Source organism: Colius striatus, chromosome 11 (genome assembly GCF_028858725.1).
Source record: "Colius striatus isolate bColStr4 chromosome 11, bColStr4.1.hap1, whole genome shotgun sequence".
NCBI lineage: Eukaryota > Metazoa > Chordata > Aves > Coliiformes > Coliidae > Colius > Colius striatus.
Genome location: NC_084769.1, coordinates 27,733,410 through 27,753,375, shown reverse-complemented (window position 1 = coordinate 27,753,375; position 19,966 = coordinate 27,733,410). Strand labels below are relative to the sequence as shown.

General features: G+C 37.2%; 1 protein-coding gene across 12 annotated transcripts in view; it reads right to left on the bottom strand.

The window, feature by feature from the left end:
• NBEAL1 (neurobeachin like 1) overlaps window positions 1–19,966 on the bottom strand; it is a 94,295-nt gene that overhangs the window by 62,320 nt on the left and 12,009 nt on the right. For 10 of the 12 annotated variants that reach the window (XM_062004557.1, XM_062004554.1, XM_062004558.1 and 7 more), the window contains exons 3-10: window positions 13,611–13,702; window positions 8,180–8,341; window positions 6,797–6,878; window positions 6,479–6,606; window positions 5,567–5,649; window positions 3,250–3,335; window positions 1,868–2,174; window positions 837–943 (exon numbers count right to left, since the gene is read on the bottom strand). In XM_062004557.1, the coding sequence (XP_061860541.1) occupies window positions 837–943; window positions 1,868–2,174; window positions 3,250–3,335; window positions 5,567–5,649; window positions 6,479–6,606; window positions 6,797–6,878; window positions 8,180–8,341; window positions 13,611–13,702 (1,047 nt within the window). Of the gene's footprint in view, window positions 1–836; window positions 944–1,867; window positions 2,175–3,249; window positions 3,336–5,566; window positions 5,650–6,478; window positions 6,607–6,796; window positions 6,879–8,179; window positions 8,342–9,077; window positions 9,175–13,610; window positions 13,703–19,966 lie in introns of all 12 variants that reach the window. The other 2 variants (XM_062004560.1, XM_062004561.1) reach the window with 1 other exon arrangement.

Genomic DNA, 19,966 nt, shown 5'->3' with positions numbered 1-19,966 from the left:
AAATTGTATACTGTAGTTAGCATTACATTATCTAACATCAGAAGAGCTCAAAATAGCTATGCCACCAACATACCAAAGAGAAAAAAAATTCCAGAGTTACATCACATTTATGTTCTTGTGCACAGGGAAAAATGAAACCTACAACATAAATCAGTGGAAGACACTAGCTTGCAAATTATGACCATTTGAAAACACAACATGAAAAACAGAAACAATGAAAAACACATCATGAAGACACAATACCTATGTAAATACTAAATCCCAGGTAGGAGAACAATCAAAGCACATCTGTAACAGCTTGAGCTCCTGTTTTGTCAGCTACAGAAGACAACTATTTTGAAGTCCTTAAAGGCACAACAGCAAAGTTTTTTTAAAATTGAAAAATATGCCTCTGAAATTAGAATTCAGACCTTCAGCCTGGCAGCAGTTGTGACTTCCTAGCAATTCCACGACAGAATATAAAAAGCAAATACACACATCAAAAAACCCCAAACACACGGTGGAGGTGGGTTGATTCTAGTAACACCCTTAACAGATTTAGGAACTTAGCAGGGTCCATACAGATATCTTGCTCAGAGCTCAAATAAGCATTCATTGCTTGAACTACAACACAATCAAGAAACATCTCTACTTCACTAGGAACCAAAAAAATATTTTAGAGCAACCTGGAGCTTTCAGATCATCCATGCTATTAGTGGCCCCAACTGATTCAAAATACTTCCAATATGTAGACACTATAAAATTGCACCAAGCTCAGTAGGAAGATATTAAGGTAAATAATATACCTGCATGATTACAAGAGAGGTTTTGTTATAAAATGATAAGAGAAAATTTACCTTGCAGTTCTGCAACAGTCGAATGAGATGCTCAAAGCAGTTACTGTTAAGAAAAATTGCCTGCAGAACAGGCCTATCTGTGCAGTCTAACATGGCTGTGATAGTATCTGTAAAATTAAAACAGAACTAGCATCAAAGACAAATACTTCCCAAATCCATCAAGTGAGGTTTTTTCTACATGACATAGAAAACATGGGGAGAACAATTATACAATAAGGTATATGCTGTGAATTCTTTAATCAAGAATTATATGCATTTTAAGCACAGAGTGCTAAGGCCTAAAGCTAAATATTTTAATGCTGTAATAATTGTCCCATATCCAACTACATCTGGAGAAAAATTCAGGTACCTTTGATTGTTCCAGGGCTGTTTCAAGTCATAGCATTTTCTAAGTAGTAAGCCTTTTATCTAAAGTATACAAACACTTACTTTCTCCCAGCAATTACTCTGCACTCTACAGCAGCCTTAACCTCAGTATTATTTCTCAGTTGTCTTGGAAGTTTGTGAGAGGAAGTACTTTTAAATTTCCAGAATGGGAAATAGAGGTAAGTGAAAAAAATTCAAATCCTAAATTCTTATCCAATGACTTAAACCCAACTGTTTCAGACCACCACTTTTGACCAGTGTTTACAATAATGTCATTTGAATAGTCAACTATCACACAACAGCCACAACATGGGTATTTTACTAGATGCATCTTATTCTGCAATTATTGAGGTGCTGATGAGTGCCAGCTGTTGCATAGCAAAAGTAAGGTATTTTTAATGAAGACTGGCAGTCAGTGAACTCTAACATTCTGGTTAAATGGTAGCAATCCAGTACGGTTTCCTCCAGGTCTCTTTAGTGAATGATTAAACAAGAATACAACTGAAGTCATGTCAGCAAAGAAATGTTTGAAATATTTTAATTGCTTAGCCAAGTGAACATTTTTTGGTAGAACATTCAGTTCCATTACTGCCATACTTCAATCATCACTTGTTTCAGGGTTATTATCAAGAGGTATTAAAGGAACTGCACAATTGGGTACTCACTCAGCATTTGGATCTGTAGTGCTATGAACCTGCTCTCCCACTGCCTGCATCGCCTTGCATTAGGTAAAGCTGAATGGTCTGAATTAAGCAACTTGAAATAGTTCTCCAATATTGTACTTGTCTCCACTTGCCGCTGGTCAGAACTGCTTGTTAGAAGGACATGGACAACTTCTGTCAGGCACTTCAGAGTCAGCTCTGCCTTCCTGCTCACTTCCTCGGGGTTCCTGTCATCCCAGTTGTCACAGTCTGCTAAAACACGCATCAAGACTTCCATGGTGGCAGGCGATACTGCTTGAAGAGCATTTCTCTGAAACATGTTGGGGAGAAAGAGTGATTAAGGGAAAAATAATAATAAACAAACAACATCAAACCTCTTCAATCCAGTTGTTTCTGAGTCAAGTAACACACATTATTACGTCTGTTAATACATTTAAGAAATTATTACATCTGCAGCCTTCAAACTTTTACCTACCTGAGCTATGCTGCAGCCATGCCTATGTCTGGCCATGCATTATCTTGAACCTCATCCACAGATCTGACCCAGACTGCTTCATCACTATGGATGGGTCTGGAAACCACTGGACTCTTAACTGATGCTAGGGACCATCACTAGACCAAATCCCCATCCTGATGTGCTGACCAGACTTCCTGGCTTGATCTCAGGCTTCATTGCAACAAATGTGTCTAGTGATCTGGGCTGGCTGATCCTGGTTACTATTGCCAGACCTGCTCTGATCCCCTTGTTCAGGTACACTGAGACTGTATCTTTTGCCAGTGAGGTCAACTGCCTCTGCCTCCCACTTAAACATAAGAAAAAACTATTGCACCGTGAGAGTGACGGAGCAGTGGAACAGGCTGCCCAGGGGAGTTGTGGAGTCTCCTTCCTTGGAGGTCTTCAAGACCTGCCTGGACATGTTCCTATGTGACCTGATCTAGGTGAACTTGCTTCTGCAGGGGGGGGTGGAGTACATGATCTCTAAAGGTCCCTTCCAACCCCTACCATTCTACGATTCTACGAACATTGCTTGTGAACAGACTAAGCAACACATTACAGAAGTCATTCATGTTGGATGTTGGTTTTGCTGATGATGAACATCCTCTTTATTTAACATTCTTTCAAAGATTTTAAACAGCTTCCAAGCTATAAGGGTCCTGTGTCTCTTACTGAAACAGCTTACTTCGAACTTTAGAAGTGTTATTTGAAAGCAGGACTTCAGTATGTAGATACTATAGCACAGATTGACCCTATCTTCATAAGACAAGGAAACAACTCACAGTCAATACTAAATTCTTCTTATTTATTGGTTACAGGGCATAAGCCTTAAACAATGAACAGATACTTGGAGGCTTCAGTAGCTGAAAAGGGTTTAGAACATCCTTACCTGACCACCAGCCACAATAGCTCCAAAGAGATGTAACAGGCAACATTTTAGGCTTTCCTTGAGATGTTCACTTTCTTGAAAGCATTCTGGTTGGAGTAAATAAGAAGGAGGAGGATTCCTCAATTTGTATACTTTATACAACCAAAATTTTTTCTCTCAAAAAAAACCCACCATCAAAAAAATTAAAAAGTGTCTCTACTCCCTGTCATGCAAGTCAGAAAAAAATCCAACTACATCATCTCCACTTCCCATAAATCAGACACAAACACAGCAATTCCAGCATTATCCAAGTAGCATGAGAAGAATGCATTTATCAGGAATTCAAAGGCCCAGACCTTCAGCGTGCATAAAACTTCATGCAAGCTGACAGAAATATATACATACAACTTCTGATTCAACCATAACATAAAATGAGCCCATTTTGTCCATATTAATGAGAAACTGAAAGACATGCAAATATACAAGCAGTCAGCAAGCATGAAAGAGGTTAGAGCAGTTTTGGTATACAAAATCTAATGCCATATGTAGTGTAAGTAGCTCAGAAAAAAGTCCTTGACCTTGCTCCCTTGAAGCCAAACTTTCCAGGGGAATCTGCGCAGGTCTGTAACCTTTCTAGCAGTAGTTTCTTTAAAGAAAATTATCCTACATCCCTTCTCATGCCATATCTGATGTAAATCCATTATAAACAGCCTCAGGAACTCTTAGCAATAGGTATCACCTGGATATTGTTGCTGTAGCAATAACACTAGATTCAAGGCAGATAAACTACAAAGGATTCCTTTACTTTGAATTAGTCATCATAAAACTAATAGCTTTATGAGATAGGATTGATAATTTGGAGATTTTAAACAACAGAATAGAACAACAGAATTTTATAGTCATTAAAATAATATAACCTTTAAGACAATTACCAGTTATTGGCAAGTATGATTTCTGACTGCATAAGGCTGTTTTTAAAGAAAATTGCACAACTTTTCAAATCTGGTCTTCAAATGACACAAAGCTTAGAAGACTACACTGTTAGTCTACTAGTCCCACCACTCCCTTGCTTAGAGCCTCTGAATCTTTTGGGGAAACTCAGAGAAATTCAAAAGGGCAGGTTGTGAATAAAACACTATGCTGGACAGACCAAAAAAGCTTCAAATTAGTGCTGTCATGGCAGAACATGTTAAGCACATACTCAGTAATTCCTTATTTGGTCTTTTCTACCACTTTGCCAATCAGCAGATGAGTATCTGTCAGCTATTTAGTACACTTGTAGAGCCATCATAGTATATGATATTTAAGGGATTTAGGAGGAACCAGAGTGCAATACACTGAATGGGGAAGAGAGAACGTGAAAATGACATTCCTCAGTAGCAGCCTTAGAGTGGCTTTCCAGTGCTTTGGCACAATAGTAATGGCATTTTACCAGCATCAGATCTTCAGGCTTTTTGGTAACTACTCCATTTGACACAGCCTATCCTACACAGAAACAAAATCTCATGGAACAGGATGAATATGTGACCTAAACCTAGAGAAGCCAAATTCATAAATGCTACCCCTCTAGGAACAGAACCTTCCTTTCTTATTTTCAGTTAAAGCTGAGTTAACAGATAGCTACAAAAAGGGCTGATTTTACTCAAATCCCACCTCTTCACCATATTCCTGCTACTTCATTTCTGTCATCAGTAGCACTTTTCTGTGCTACATTGGCAAATTAGTTGGACATCCCCTCTTCCCAAGATTCAAGCACAAAACACGGCCACATAAGTCCTCCTTTTCTACACTCCAATCTGTAATGGTGAGAACACATGAATTTCAAAGTAGCCACTGTGACATTCAATTACTTAACCAGAGACAAAAACAGAGCAGTTTTCCAAACTGCATTCCGAGGAGCATTTGCTAGTTGAATGGCACAGTTTCCTTCTTTCTGGCAGTTAAATCATACTGAGACAAAAATGTGTAACATTTTCCTAATATTACTTTACCATGCAAATTATCATTACAGTTGCTACAGAGATCTTACGTGCAATTGCTGGATGTACCCTAACAAATGGGAAAACTGTCAATTCACAGAATGAACCCTATTCACCGTGTTGGGCATGGAAAGTAACTCTGAAAAAAAAACAGGCTTTTAAAGATGAGTGAGAATGGCAAGATGGTGATGGTCAGAGCAAAAAACCAAGCAAACAAAGCAAGCCACATAATTCAGCCTTACAAAGCAAGCAAGGGGCTTTTATATTTGTTAGATATTCTTAAATAAAAGAAACTTGGAATCTCTAAGTTCACTCCTCCAAAGATGACTGTTTTCAAACATGCTGTTGATAATACTTACGGTAAAAGAAAGGGACAAACTCAACAGTGAGGGAAGCTGGTTTATACTTCTGTCTGCTCTTTTCAACTGTACTGAGGAAACGTCTGCAACCACATTAAAAAATACAGCAAAGATATTAGATATGGTATCTTTATGGACTTGTTAATTTATGACTCTTCATGATAGAAAATGCTGCCAAAAATCAGGAGTTATCTTACACATTTTTCAGTCAAAAAATGAGGATCCCACCTAATCCCACATTTACTGTTCTACTCCTTTAAATATCTTAACTTCTTACACAAGGGTTTATTTTTTTAACAAAAAAAAAACCCACAACCTAGCCATCTATTATTACTTCCCGCTTACTGCAACAATGTCAGCAGCTGAACTGCCAAATTTCTTAACCATGCAATTTGAAATGGGCACCAAACATGATTATGGGTTTATTATGGGTGTACAACCATCAAATTAAAGAGATATAATTCTACTGATACACTATCTTCTTTTCAAAGATGCAATGCATCTGTACCGTGACCAATTCTTTTGCTCCAATTCTATCAGGTCTGTCTGACCCATTCCTTATGGCTTCCTTGTTACACCAGTTTAGAAAAATGAGCCACTTTCTAAAGGAGAAAGCAATGGCAGAACCTTCATGTTGGTCAGTTAGATAAAGTGTTTCATTAACGCTCTTCTAAACGGTGTATCCTTGTAAAAAAAAAAAAACCACACAACACCACAAAACTGAAACAGAGGATCAACTGCCCAAGGCTATCAAATTCTAAGAGCTGTAAAATGCAACAGCAGAATAGAGATGTAACTTTTTATTTTAGTTTGAAATCAGACAGCAGTAGTTCTGTCATAAAATTTATATATTGTCTATCTAAAGTTATCATGAACCACAGTATTTATAATCCTGTCCTAGCCCACACATACCCTGCAATTTGCTGCCTCCAGTTTCGATATGGATCATAGAGACTTTCACAAAAAGCCAACGCATGTCTCACAAATTCTTCAATGGGGGTCTGATCTGCCACTTCTTTTTCTTTTGTTTTGCTTTTTAACTGAGAGAAAAAATAAAATCATCTTTGGTCAGAAGATTTCCAGAAGTGGAAAATTAATCTCTTCCAGAACAGTTCTGAGCCCACAAATTTTTCCCCACTCAAGACTATCACTGAAAAAAAAACAGATCACAAACAGGAGCAGAAAGCATCGGGTGGCAAAAATAACAGACAAGAGCTGTTAATCACATACCTGTTGAATGTATAACGTAGTCATGGTGATAACATGGTTAATGTATGAACACATCCCAATCTCCTCCACATTAGCCAAATTTCTATGAAGACCACAAAAAACACAGAAATGTACACAGTGTACCATTCAAGGCTAGTTCAAACAATGTTTGTTTTAGCATTCTACCCACAATCATACAAAAGCATATTAGCATTTCAAAAATAATCTCCGAAAGCCCTCATGTACTCAAATGTTTATTTCTGTCACAGTAAGAGTGCTCACAAGTTTTCTTCTAACAGAAAGGAAACGAAAGGTCTAAGTCACTCTGCTATGAGCCAATTCTATCTGGAATTTGGGGTTTCAGAGTTTAAGTAGTTTCCCAGGACATTCTAAATAGCTCAGAAATGGCACTTTGTAACAAGGACTATAACTTTCACTTCTCCCACATTAGTAGCGCATGCACTTTCTAAAACATCAGCAAGTACACTACCCAGAAGCATTTATTCACTTAAATTCTCCCAAACAATCACCTAACAAATTATTTTAGAACATAAATAAATCAATGATAGCAAAGAAAGAGCATGCACATGTTATTTCTTAATCTTGAAGACAAGTCAGAAAGATCAGATACTAATGATGAAAGGAGAATTTCTCAGTAACTAAAGACTGACAACAGTTTATCATTCAGAAACATATTACCACCATCTATTCAGTTTATATTTTAATATTCCAGAATACTTATCACCACTCTACAGTCCTTTGTATTGCTTCAGGTGTAAGGAGAGCAAAAGGATCCAAAACAAAGCTGCTACAAATACTCCTTAGAAAAGGTGTCCTATTATATTTCATCCCCTTCCTCTCAATGTAGTTTAGAGTAGAAGACTAAGGAAATAGTGAGGAATAGGTCCCTAAAACCAGTTGTTTCAATAGAATTACAAAATAAGGCATAAATTCCAGATAGAAGCCTTTTGCATTATTAGTGTACTAAGTCCATTTCCTAAGCTGTTTACAGAATTATAAGCATTTTAAGAATGTGAAACATTTATTCCTGTACAATTCTCTTCAGTTATTTCATACCCAACATTTGCTAGAATGTGCTTTCTTTTAAAAGTATTTCTTATGCCAGCTATACCATCTCCAGAATTCTGATAAATGACCTTATGTCACTACAAGGAATTTAGAGTCTAATCCCCTTTTAATCCATTTATTATGGTAAATATTATTTCTAAGATGATCACATTGCTTCCTCTCTGTCTTTTACTCACTTTCTTTATTTTGAAGATTGTGAGAAGTGGCATTTCTGTTTCTGCTGGTCACAGTTTTATGTACCATTACAATATATATTTATAGTCTGCATCAAGATTTCTTAAACAATAGCCTCGCTGAGGTAATGAGAATGAATACCTGCAAAGGATGATAAAGAATTTCACAAGTAATAGCGATAGAGTCTGCTGCTGCTCTTCTAGCCCATCTGACATTTTCTGGACACACTGTAGCAGCTGGAGCCTGAGGACCTGAAGAATGTTATCAGGTAGTAGTGATATTCCTGGAGGAACGTCATCCACCCTAAGGAGAAAAACCACATGCAAAATTGTTAATCATGCAAATGACATGTTATCGATGAATTTCAATGCGCTCAAGCAGTGTTCCGATAAACCTCTGTAAGAACAGTTACTGAACTGATGGCTCTCACAAACTTTCTAATGAATTGAAAGGAAATGCCTGGTGGCATTATGCCAGCTTCAGCTTCCTTCTTCCCAACAATGAACTGCATTGAAAAAAAAAAGTTCCAAATTCATTAAGTAGATTCCTAAATGTTCCTCCATGCACTGATCTACTTCAATTGTCACGGAGCAAATGTATGATCTTCAGCAGGTAGCAGGGAGCCTGGGAAATCCCCAAATAAGGTAAAGGACAGTCACAATGGAATGAAATACAAGAACTAAACACAAGGGGAACATTTGCAACTTTCTACTGAAGATTAGGTGTCCAAATAAATTAGATGTCGATTATTATATAGTTATTGAGACCCAGTTGGTATTCTTTCACTGTGAACCTCACGTCTTCCTTATATGAATTACAAAGCATCATATGAGATCAAATTCAATACAAAAAGAAAGCTGTTAACAATAAGATTTTGAGACTCAAAGACATAAAAATCAGGGTCTGAATGTGCAGGAGAGGGAACTCTCAAAAATCCATCTGACTCTTGGCATACTAATTTGGTAAGACAAGCTTGGCACCAAACTCAGCAAACTAGGTTTTTCTGCTCACTAATTATTTGCAAAAGATAAAAAGAGACCTTTGTGTTGGTGCTAGATACAACTCCATCAAGGTCAGACAGGTCCTGAAGAACATGAGATACTCTTGCATGTTGCTTTTGCTGAACTGAAACATTGCTACAAATACAACAGTGAGAACCAAAAGAAGGAAAAAATAAAAATAAAATTAAAATCACAAACAAAACCATTAGCTAAGCCAATCCTCCAGGAACAGCCATACAGAAATCCATTTCAGCAGCAGTACAGAAATATATAGATGTTTTTGAACATTCTCTGGGATGAAGACTGTTTATCCACTGCTGCACACGCTAGAGAGTTTGCATTTTGCATCAACTGTTTACCCTGACACAGTCTCTATGAACTCTACACAGGAAAAGGAACACACAAGGAAGAGTCTTACAGCTTACAAAGCCATCAGGATGGCCAAAGTTGGGGAAAGTTACAACAAACAAAAAAATCAGCTAGCTCATAAACTCAGTAACATGACACTTGTATACATACACCTGTGTGGGAATAAGCATCAAAAAGCACAGAGAAATGAAGCGACTGACACTAAACACTGATATCAACTATTTGAGGGAAATAGGGAACAATATATTGTTTAACTTCTGAAGTTGAAAAGGAAGCCTATTATAGAAGGTAAAAACTGAGACAGACTCAAATCTAGTAAAACAACTAGGTAAGTGCAAGTGAAAGCAAATTCCCATGTCTTACAAAACAGGTGTAGCTATATGTATACAGAGGACCAAATACTGTTCAATCCTCACCTCTTTACAATTTGGTTTTCAGATACTAGAAGATTCAGAATCTCAAGGGATTCAGAAAGCTCTAACAGAAATTTATTAAGGCCTGTGCTTTAAACTGAGACATTAATGACAAAACTGAGAGCAACTGCTTCTTTCCAATACAGCTGCCAAGAAATAGATTTTAATTTCTGTGATAACAGCTTCACCCCTCAAGATACCAGCAGATCCATACCCTCTGGGACTATATACATGGCTCTTCATAATCTGATAATTCATCATCTCTGTATCAGGAAGACCATAATTTTTGGCAACTGAAATCATATATCCAAAAGTGATTTCCCTAAAAACTCCAAGAAGGCTTTTTCAGTAAGATGATAAAATGCTTTACAAGAGAGCAAACAGCATACCCTTCATGCCTCACATCCCAAAGAACGTTTTCTCTGCAGTAACTGTTTTCTGGTATTACACAACCTAAGAGAACTTACTGCCTGTTGTGTGACTGGCACAAGAAATACTAATTGGGATTACTCAAAGTAAATATACCATAGAGAATGTAAATAAATGCTTATAAATAATCAAACTTCTACTCCCTCCATGGCAAATTAGTACTACATGACCACAGAAATGTCAAAGTGAAATTTATGCACATGTAGTATATTTTTTCCCAAACAAGACTACCTGTGTAAACAAGCATTCCAAAAGTAAGAAAGAAAATAAATGGCAAAAAAAATCATACCTTAAATGACATTCTTACTTGACTGCTGGTACCCTACCTCAAAAATTTGAGACAGATATTGACACATTTGGGTTCTTTTCAGTTATAATTTCCCTGCATTACACACACAGAGCTACACAGCAATATAAACACCTTGGGTATTTGACAGCAAGTTAAATTTGTCTCTAAATCATATTCACCTATTACAGCTCTAAGTCACACAATGGGAAATTCAGCCTCTCCTCCATAAGTGGTAAAGCCCTTTGGAACAAAATTTTGTGAAAACCAGGCTTTACTGTTCAAGAGTGACTAAACCATGTAATCAACATTCCTGTCACAATTCCTGCATCATTTTTATGTGGGTTTGAAGGCAGCAAGTTTAAGTATGGTTTCTACAGTACTTTGCATCTGCTTCCTTTAAGCTCCTTTGACTCGTCTCAGGGAAACCAAAAGCAGAAAAAGAACATGACAACATTCTGGAGGCCTCTGTTGTTTCTAGAAGTATTAAACTAAATGACAATTCCTCTCCAACAAGAGGGAAAACAAACCTCCCACTGCTAGTAAAGGTTTTATCCTTTTCCTGGTATAAATACATATGAGATGAACACATGTTTTTTTAAAAAGAACAGACAAGTGCACTAATCTTTTGTGCTCAATTCTCAAAGCCATCAGCATAGCTATTTTCACATTTTCAGTAAAATCACTGGAAACACTATTAATGAACCATTTCCACTTAAAAATACAGGGTAGATGCACAAGGATAGAGGTAGAATTGAAGCTATATAATCCTATAAGCTGCACAGAGGTATAAGCTCTACTTATACAGACAAATCATATCACTAAATACACTCCTCTATATTTAGAAATTTCCTAATTCTGCACTACATAGTATCTTTCACATTTCCAAAGCAGATTTCAGGAAATTATATATTTTAAATTACAGAAGAAATACTCTTGTCAGTTAAATCAGCAAGTGACAGTGCCAATGAAGAGTTCTTCCTTCAGGGGAAAAAAAATCCCTAATAGTTTCATTACCTTTCTTCAGTGTTGTTTTCTTTCATGATAAAAAAGCCATATATGTTTTACATAGACACAAAATTTCATGTCTGTCTCTCAAAAGGTTAATTTTGTACAGCAACCTACAAGCTTCTGTCTCCCTATACAATTTCTCATTATTTCCTGGCATTTGGCCTTTGGTACAGAAGATCTTTCAGGCATGTATATGTAAAGCATATGAAGATTTATACGAGGCTAGTTCCCTCAAGTTTCTCAGCTTAGTCAGCAACTATTATTTCCAAGACCAAAAGGCAGAACCAGTCATTTAATACACAACTCCACTAAAACAAATCAAGTCCACAAGGTTGTATGGTCCCAAGAGAAGAGTCACTGGAAATCAGCATTCTATGCTGACCTATTTGCTCTTTTTTGTAGTCTCAGTAATATCAGTTCCACAAAGTAAACACCTGCAATACAAATTGACAAACCCCAAAAAGATCCCAGTTTTTGCATGTGTGATTATCTCACAAATGCAAATAATGGCAAAAATTGTAATATTTGGTTAATTCTAATACCTGCTCTTAAACAGTATAGGTTTTTAATCCAACCATCAAAGCACAGAATGATCTGTCCTCGACCCTATGTTGTCTTGATTTGTGTTCTCTACATCTGTTACACAAATGAGTCTAAATCCACATGGGCCTATTCTTCCAGACTAAATCAGTAATCCTGTCATTAATTTTGGAAAAACACACCATTTTTATGCTCACTAAACCATCACTTAGCGCAATGAAGATGCTGCTATTGTTCTGCACAATTAAGCTTCATGTTTATCTTTTGTTACATTGTTGTTAAAAAAAACCATAAATCAAGATGCATCAACAAAAAACACTTTAAAACTTCAAAGTACCAAGATATTTCTCTTTTCCACTGTTCAGATTTCGAAATTAAAGACTATGTTAAAGACAAATTGTATCAAAGGATATTTTTTCCTAACACACTGCAAACTGATCTATTGAAAGAACAAAGAATTAAATTTGAAGGTCTAGCTTACTTTGTGCTATGCATTTTGCATTCACAGAGGCATTAGGAAGAAAATTTTAATACAAAGAGAAAAGAAGTCCCAGTTTTATCCACTGATATCCAGTTGCAGCATTCTCCATCTCCTTCTAACAGTAGAGGCTATCACTTACACTTCAAACAGGATCTGATCCAAAGCCCATTAAAGAATTTCCATTGATTTCAACAGGGCTTGGACTGCAGCCATCATGCAGGCATTCTTGGCCTTCAAACACCACTAGCAGTATCAGCTATAGTACAGACACCTGTTCTCATGATTTCTCAATTTTATTCATTTTTTCTTAAACCCTTAGTTCATGCAAGCATGTCAAAGGCAAGAGAAGACATCCAATGGCTACGTTTCTGTTCCTCATTTGCAAAGTTAGTCTTGAAAACACAATTCTTAAATCTCAGCAGGCAAACTCACAATACTAAATATAGAACTCCAAAATTAGACCTCAGTACCACCCCACAACTCTATCTGAGAACTTGTGGTCAGCAACGTGAGTGAAGTCTTGCCCTGAACTGAAGCCTTCGTGAATGCAAACTAAGAAGTCACTATAAAGTCCATCACTTATGGATATTTTAATTTTTAAAAGGTTTTCAGCTAAGAGATCCAAAACTCTGTTAAGCATTTAGTCTCATCCTTAATCTTAAAGCAATAAAATTTCAAAACTTTACCTACATATTCTCTTCAGACATTGCCGATAACAATATTACACACTACTGGTGACTAATACTATTTCATACATCATATTTAATTAATGCTTATTCAAAAAAATTCTTTATTTGAGGAATAATGATTATGTTTCTATGAGAAAAAACAAGTGAATACTCACGCCAACTCCTGATATAACAAATACCAGTACTTGCCTAGTTTCATCATTCCCAACCCAACTTGACCTTCAAAAGAATGGGAGTGACACTCAACAACTAAAAATCTTTCTTTTGTTTAAAGGCAGTATTGCCATTAAACAGGACCGGGCTCTCAGCCAGGTCAGTTTCAGATAAACAAAAAGGTCTGTAATTATACATACCTCGTTGGCAGCTTCTCAAAGTCCACATCCAGAAACTGTTCATAGCTAGAAACAAAACTATCCAACCAGAGTTTCAGGTAATCTGGATCTTTCTGTAAAAAATAAGAGAACATCAGGTAATATCGCCCTCAAGGTCATCTGCCAACAACTCTGTAGTACAAACTTTAATGGAAAGCATTTCTTTAATAGAGTTAAACTAGGAGAAAGGAGGGAACATGTACATTTGTAGAACTAAAATTAAAATAACAAGACAAAACTGTGTCCTTTAAAACTCTCAACCATGTTGTGCTCATGTGACATTCCTGATGTAATCATTTCATGTAATTCCACTTCCTGATACCAATGCCAACCAAAGCATTTTAGCTTCTCGCCTCACCAACAACCTTTATTTATTCTCCAGAGCAATACATATCAGCTTTACAAAATTACTAGTATATTCTAGTCTTGGCAGCATAGGCATTAGTACACAACACTCTTTATGGCTTACAAAATTAAGTAAGAACTCCAACGACAACAACAAAATAATGGGCTTTTTGCTTCATTCATTGATCACTATGACAGCTAGCAGCAGATTAGAGCCGGATAAGTGTTCCAAAACACAACACAGAGCCTGTGACTTGTATACTATATATCTATAAAACAGATAGGAATTTAAATTTAGGCTTCCTACTTGTTCTTAGCAGAGCACAACGACTTTGCTCGTGACCAACAGTTCCACGGAGCTGGGTACTGTGCCAGCAGGGAGGTCTGCTACTAGAACCTGTAGGATTGCCAAACAGAGAAGACTTGCAAAAGCAACAGGTAAACTGCAAGCCAGCAGCATTTGGTGGATTAGGTGTCAGTAACTTAGGGCTAAGTAAATATCAGGAAAAAAAAGCTCTTCTCACTTCTACTAATCTACCTGCTGTAATAACCAGGCTTCTCTTACGCCACATTGTTGTTACCACGTTAAGGGTCATACCCTGTCAAATTCAAGGCAGTCAGACAAGTCATCTCTGAATTTGGAAGCCCTAAACCCAAAACTATGTCCAAAACACCCATGTTCAACCTTTAGTCCAGACCATTATGAGAAAAATGCAACAGGATAATCTAACATCAAATGATTTCAAGGACATAAAGAACATGCTCTCAATGAGCCACTCTGCAAGATGAACTTGCTTAGGAAAAACCTCTGTCCTTTGCGAGCTGTGAAAAAAAAACGCTAAGGAGGTTTCAACTTTTTTTTTCCTTTATTCCTACAGAAAATTCTACCCCACTCACTTTGGGACTGGATTCCTATACTGTGGGAGTACCACATCTGGGATTCTCAAGGAAAACGAGTTCCATTTTAAGTACTGTAAAACTCAGCTTCACTGCAGTGTATCAGTTTGCTACCACTGGACTGGACATGAAATGTAATTATCAATGCAACTTAAGAAGCCCAAAGCAGTGGTTGCTGCCTTTTTTAAAGTCTAATGGAAGTGAACAACCTCTAATGTGTTCTTCTGTCATTCTCATTGTTTCCCATTTGAAAGCTGAAAGGAAGAGCCTTACAAATGGAGGAAAGGAAGATACTTTCATCTAACATTCATACTAGATATCAGTAAAACCGTTAGGAATTTAAATCTAGGATTCCTACTTGTTCTTAGTAGAGCACATAGACCTGTTTCTGACCAGCAGTTCCCCAGGGCTGGGCACTGCAACAGCAGGGAGGGCAGATAACTTCACTACCACAGGAAAACTTGGTCAAAATATGCCATTTGGGATAGTCAGACTTCAGAAGCTACCAGACCATAGTTAATATGCTCCTCTACAAGGACTATAGTCATGTCCATTAATATATATCTGTGCAGTCCCACATTCTATGCTATAAATAATTTTCAAAATAATGTTATAATATTTCCTAAAATATTATAATTATTAATGATTTCTAAGTCTACTCCATAATCTATAGAATTTTGCAAAAGTTTTGAGCTTTTTTGTTCATCCTTCTCTTTTCCACATCTCCTCTCTTTTCCTTGTTGCCTTTATGTTACCATAGATGTTCTCAAATAATATATTATTTCCCAGCAGTGTTAAGACCATAGAGTGATGTGTGAACAACTCTCACACACAATATTCTGAGGCAATGTCAACACATAGGAGTCACCAAAAAAGGCTGAGTCTTGTCAGTGCAAAATAGCTAATTACAAAAGAGCCTCCCAGGGGAAAAACAACCAATCAATCTAGAATAAAATAAAATAAAAATGGAAATACAGGACCTGAAGTGTCACAAAATTCTTCTCAACAGTGTATTTCAACAGCAAGCACAGGACTTACAAAGCATGAAAACCCCTTTTTCTTTGTAGACTTTACCCTTCCCCATACTCCCAAAGATACCTCTACCTCAAGCACAAAGTGTCAAAAACAGCCAGACACAACTTACTTCACTATTAATTATATATGAAGTGTTCAGATACTATGACAACACATGTCACATGAAACCTGCAGCTAGATTCAGATCTTGTCTGATTATTTGCTTCTACTGCTTTACTCTGTTTTCTTGTTCATCCTTCTTAATTGTCTTATTTTCCCTTTTCCCACTTTATTTCTAATCTATTTCAACATTTTTTTAAGTCATCACTTCCTTTCTTTTTCTGTTGAAAATTTGTCAAAAAATATTACATCCTGCAGCTGTAATGTAGCTTTGTCCATGTTTAATTTGCATTGAACTACTAAATGGTTATCTTAAACACACACCTATTGTTCTCAAAATGGAATTGCAACATATGGAATTAAAGAAGCTGTTGAGATAAAGAATAAATTCAAGGTTTACCAGTTCCTGGTTTGAACTACAGAAGCTGACAGATTTTCTTACCCAGGTGAGTATCCAATACACATTTCTCAGGTTCAGAGATCAAACCAGAGATGGGCAAGAAGTAAGACTTGCTAATATCTTTGAAGAACAAGCTACAAGTAGCAGAAAATGCTGCCTTCAGACATTTTCTGGCTTTTAAAAAAATGTTTGCATACCTAAAGCTTTCACTTCCTTGTAATTCACCACAAATTATTTTAGACACATGTAAGCTATTTAACAGCGTTAAATGGCTTATCTTAACAAAGATAAGGAAAAACAGGATACAACTTTAGCAATTACAACGTAGTTCAGGCTACAAAGGACGAAGCAACAGCATCCATGGTGAAGTAACCAAATCAAACTTTGTCATATGCATTTCTCCATGCCTCCAACGATAATGTCCATACACATGCAAAAACCGAACCTGTTCAACTTTTTCTCTGTTGAATAAAATGTTTTTTCTTATCATGAGTAAGTTCTCTTTGAAATAACACATGAATTACTCAATTGATTCTATTTATATTCCAAAGTTAAAATCATTTGTTGACATAGTTGAGGCTCATCACTAGTTGTGGACAGTAAACTTTTGTAAGAAAACTCAGTTTTTCTTTGTCATTACTATGAACGAAGCTATGTAAAAAACATCATTATCTGACTTTAAACTGCTTTAACAAAAAGGTTGTGGATGAGAGAATGGGAAGCGTGTACCCTCAGCAAGTTGGCTGACTACACCAAACTGGGAGGACTGGCTGATTCCCCAGAAGGCTGTGCTGCCATTCAGCGGGATCTCGACTGGCTTGAGAGTTGGGCAGAGAGGAACCTCATGAGGTTCAACAAAGACAAGTGCAGAGTCCTACATCTGGGAAGGAACAACTCCATGCACCAGTACAGGCTGGGGATTGACCTGCTGGAGAGCAGCTCTGCAGAGAGACCTGGGAGTCCTGGTTGACAATAAACTAAACATGAGTCAGTAATGTGCCCTCATGGCCAAGAAGACCAATGGCATCCTGGGATGCATCAAGAAGAGTGTGGCCAGCAGGTGGAGGGAGGTTCTACTCCCCCTCTGCTCTGCCCTAGTGAGGCCTCATCTGGAGTCCTGTGTCCAGTTCTGGGCTCCTCAGCTCAAGAGGGAAAGAGAACTTCTGGAGAGAGTCCAGCACAGGGCCACCAAGCTTATGAGGGGACTTGAGTTCATCTTTCCTATAAGGAAAGGCTGCGAGAACTGGGGCTGTCCAGCCTGGAGAAGAGGAGACTGTAGGTGGACCTCATTAATACTTAGAAGTATTTGAAATGTGTATGTCAAAGGGATTGAGCAGCCCTTTTTTCTCTAGTGTCCAGTGATAGGACTAGTGGTAATAGACAAAAAATGGAACACAAAGTTCCACTCTAGAAAAAACATCTTCCCTGTGAGGGTAAGGGAGTCCTGGCACAGGCTGCCCAGGGAGGTTGTGGAGTGTCCTTCTCTGGAGCTTTTCAAAACCTGCCTAGATGCACTCTTGAGTGACCTGATCTAGGTGGATCTGCTTTAGCAGGGGGCTTGGACTAGTTTATCTTCAGAGGTCCCTTCCAACTCCTACCATTATATGATTCTATAAGGGTAAGACAAAAGACAAAACAACATTAATTGTCTGCTGCTCCTTTTTCATAATATAACCAAAATCAGCTTGAAGTTTAAGATTAAATTAAACCTTCTTATCCATAAAACTATAATGTCTTGAAAGGCTATCAGCACAAACCAGCAGTAAGAGAGAACACTGGCAGACAAAACATGCAAGACAAAGCAACTACGTAGACAACAAGAAAAAGCTACAGATAATACGAAAGGTCAGAGGCTTTTACTTAACTGTAGTGCACATACTGCTCAGTTCACTTCACCCACTAAAACTCCCAATTCTGTTAAAAAACAGTAACTGCAGTACCATTTGATCGTTACCTGCTGCACACTATTTAACCCAATTCCCTTCTGCCTTAATCCCCTGCCAGCCAATTAATGATACGTTGTTCCAAGTTATTAAAATAATCAGCTTTGAAATCAAAATATCACACAACACTAGTGGTATGTGCCATTAGGAACTAGGTTACACAATAGCTGACCCACTCTGAATGAAATCTAGAGATTTCCCTTCAGGCAATGGCACTAATTCAACACTATCTGAGGGCAGGGGGCGGAATCAAAGAAAAAAGTAAATGGGATCACTTAGCAATGTAAGAAATATTAAAGAAAAAAACCCAAAACTTAATTACAAACCACCTAATAGAAGTATGTCACCTTTCCAAAAAACTAGGAGTATATCATTCCAGGAAAAAGTGACTCAATACTTCAGTTTTGCTACAAATTAAGAGTTTTAAGAAAGGAAACTTGCAATTGTCAATGTTACCCATGGCAAAGTACACAAAAATGTCCATTCCTAGAATACAGTTAAACACCTATCTTTCTGAAGGCTAGCCTACATGTTTCAAATGCATCTTTCATTTTCCCGTAACAGAAGCATGATGGTTTGGGAGGAAAAAAAAATCCTCTATTTTCTCATCACAGAAGTGGTAAACCACATCAACAGCAGAACACCAATTGACCTAATTTTAACACGAATACATTTGTGTTCCTCAATGCCAGATCAACTTTCCAAGCCAGTACATGTTGCAATCTAACAAATATCTGTTACCATGTATCAGAACACTGCATCCTTTGGGAATGGAACTACTTGAGATTTGTCTTGCTACCGAGAGCTGTAAGTCACTTAACTGCAACCTCGGCTCCAATTCATGCAGTATAAATTATCTACTCCATTGTATCTGCAGTTCTCCTAAGGAAGCAGTGCAACTTAGCCAGATCATAACAAAGCATCTTAAAATACTCAGAAGTTTTATTAATAGTAAAAGCAGTGAAACCTGTGGAATATATTATCTTATTCCCTGCTTTCACCACCACTCATTTGTTGTCATTCTACAGACAGATATCTGGAGGCTCTGTCAAACAATAGCTTCAAAATATTTTCAGTGATGTTGGTTGAAGATGCATCCTGCTTCTAAAGCACAGCTTACAAAGCAACATGAATTCTGATAATACACTGCCAGGACAAACTGTGATAAACCAATTTTATACCCATTGGTGTTCTTTCCTAGCCCCTCCACATACAGTCTGCAGACATGCCTCATAAGATCAGCAAGAAATGCAGACGGAAATTTTTACTTGTACAACAGGAGTAAAAGCAGAAAGAAGCTGTATACAGTAGAACACCTTTCACCAGTTACAACTTTCTAACCACCAGAAGATAAGAAAACTTTGATTTTCAAAGCCTTGCAAGCTTTCTAAGTCACAAGCCTAACCATTTAATTTATTTACCTGAAACTTGAGCAGCTTTTGTGCAAGACAAATTTCTGTACCTTATTCAAATAATAATTAACTTATAGAAACTGCATGCCTTAAAACTTCTGGAAGATAATTTCTCCACAGCTTGAATTTCCAAGAAGTCAAAATTCAACTTAAATTAGCCATTTCTCTTCATAGTGATAAACTTAAACCTGAGTTTTAATAAGTCTA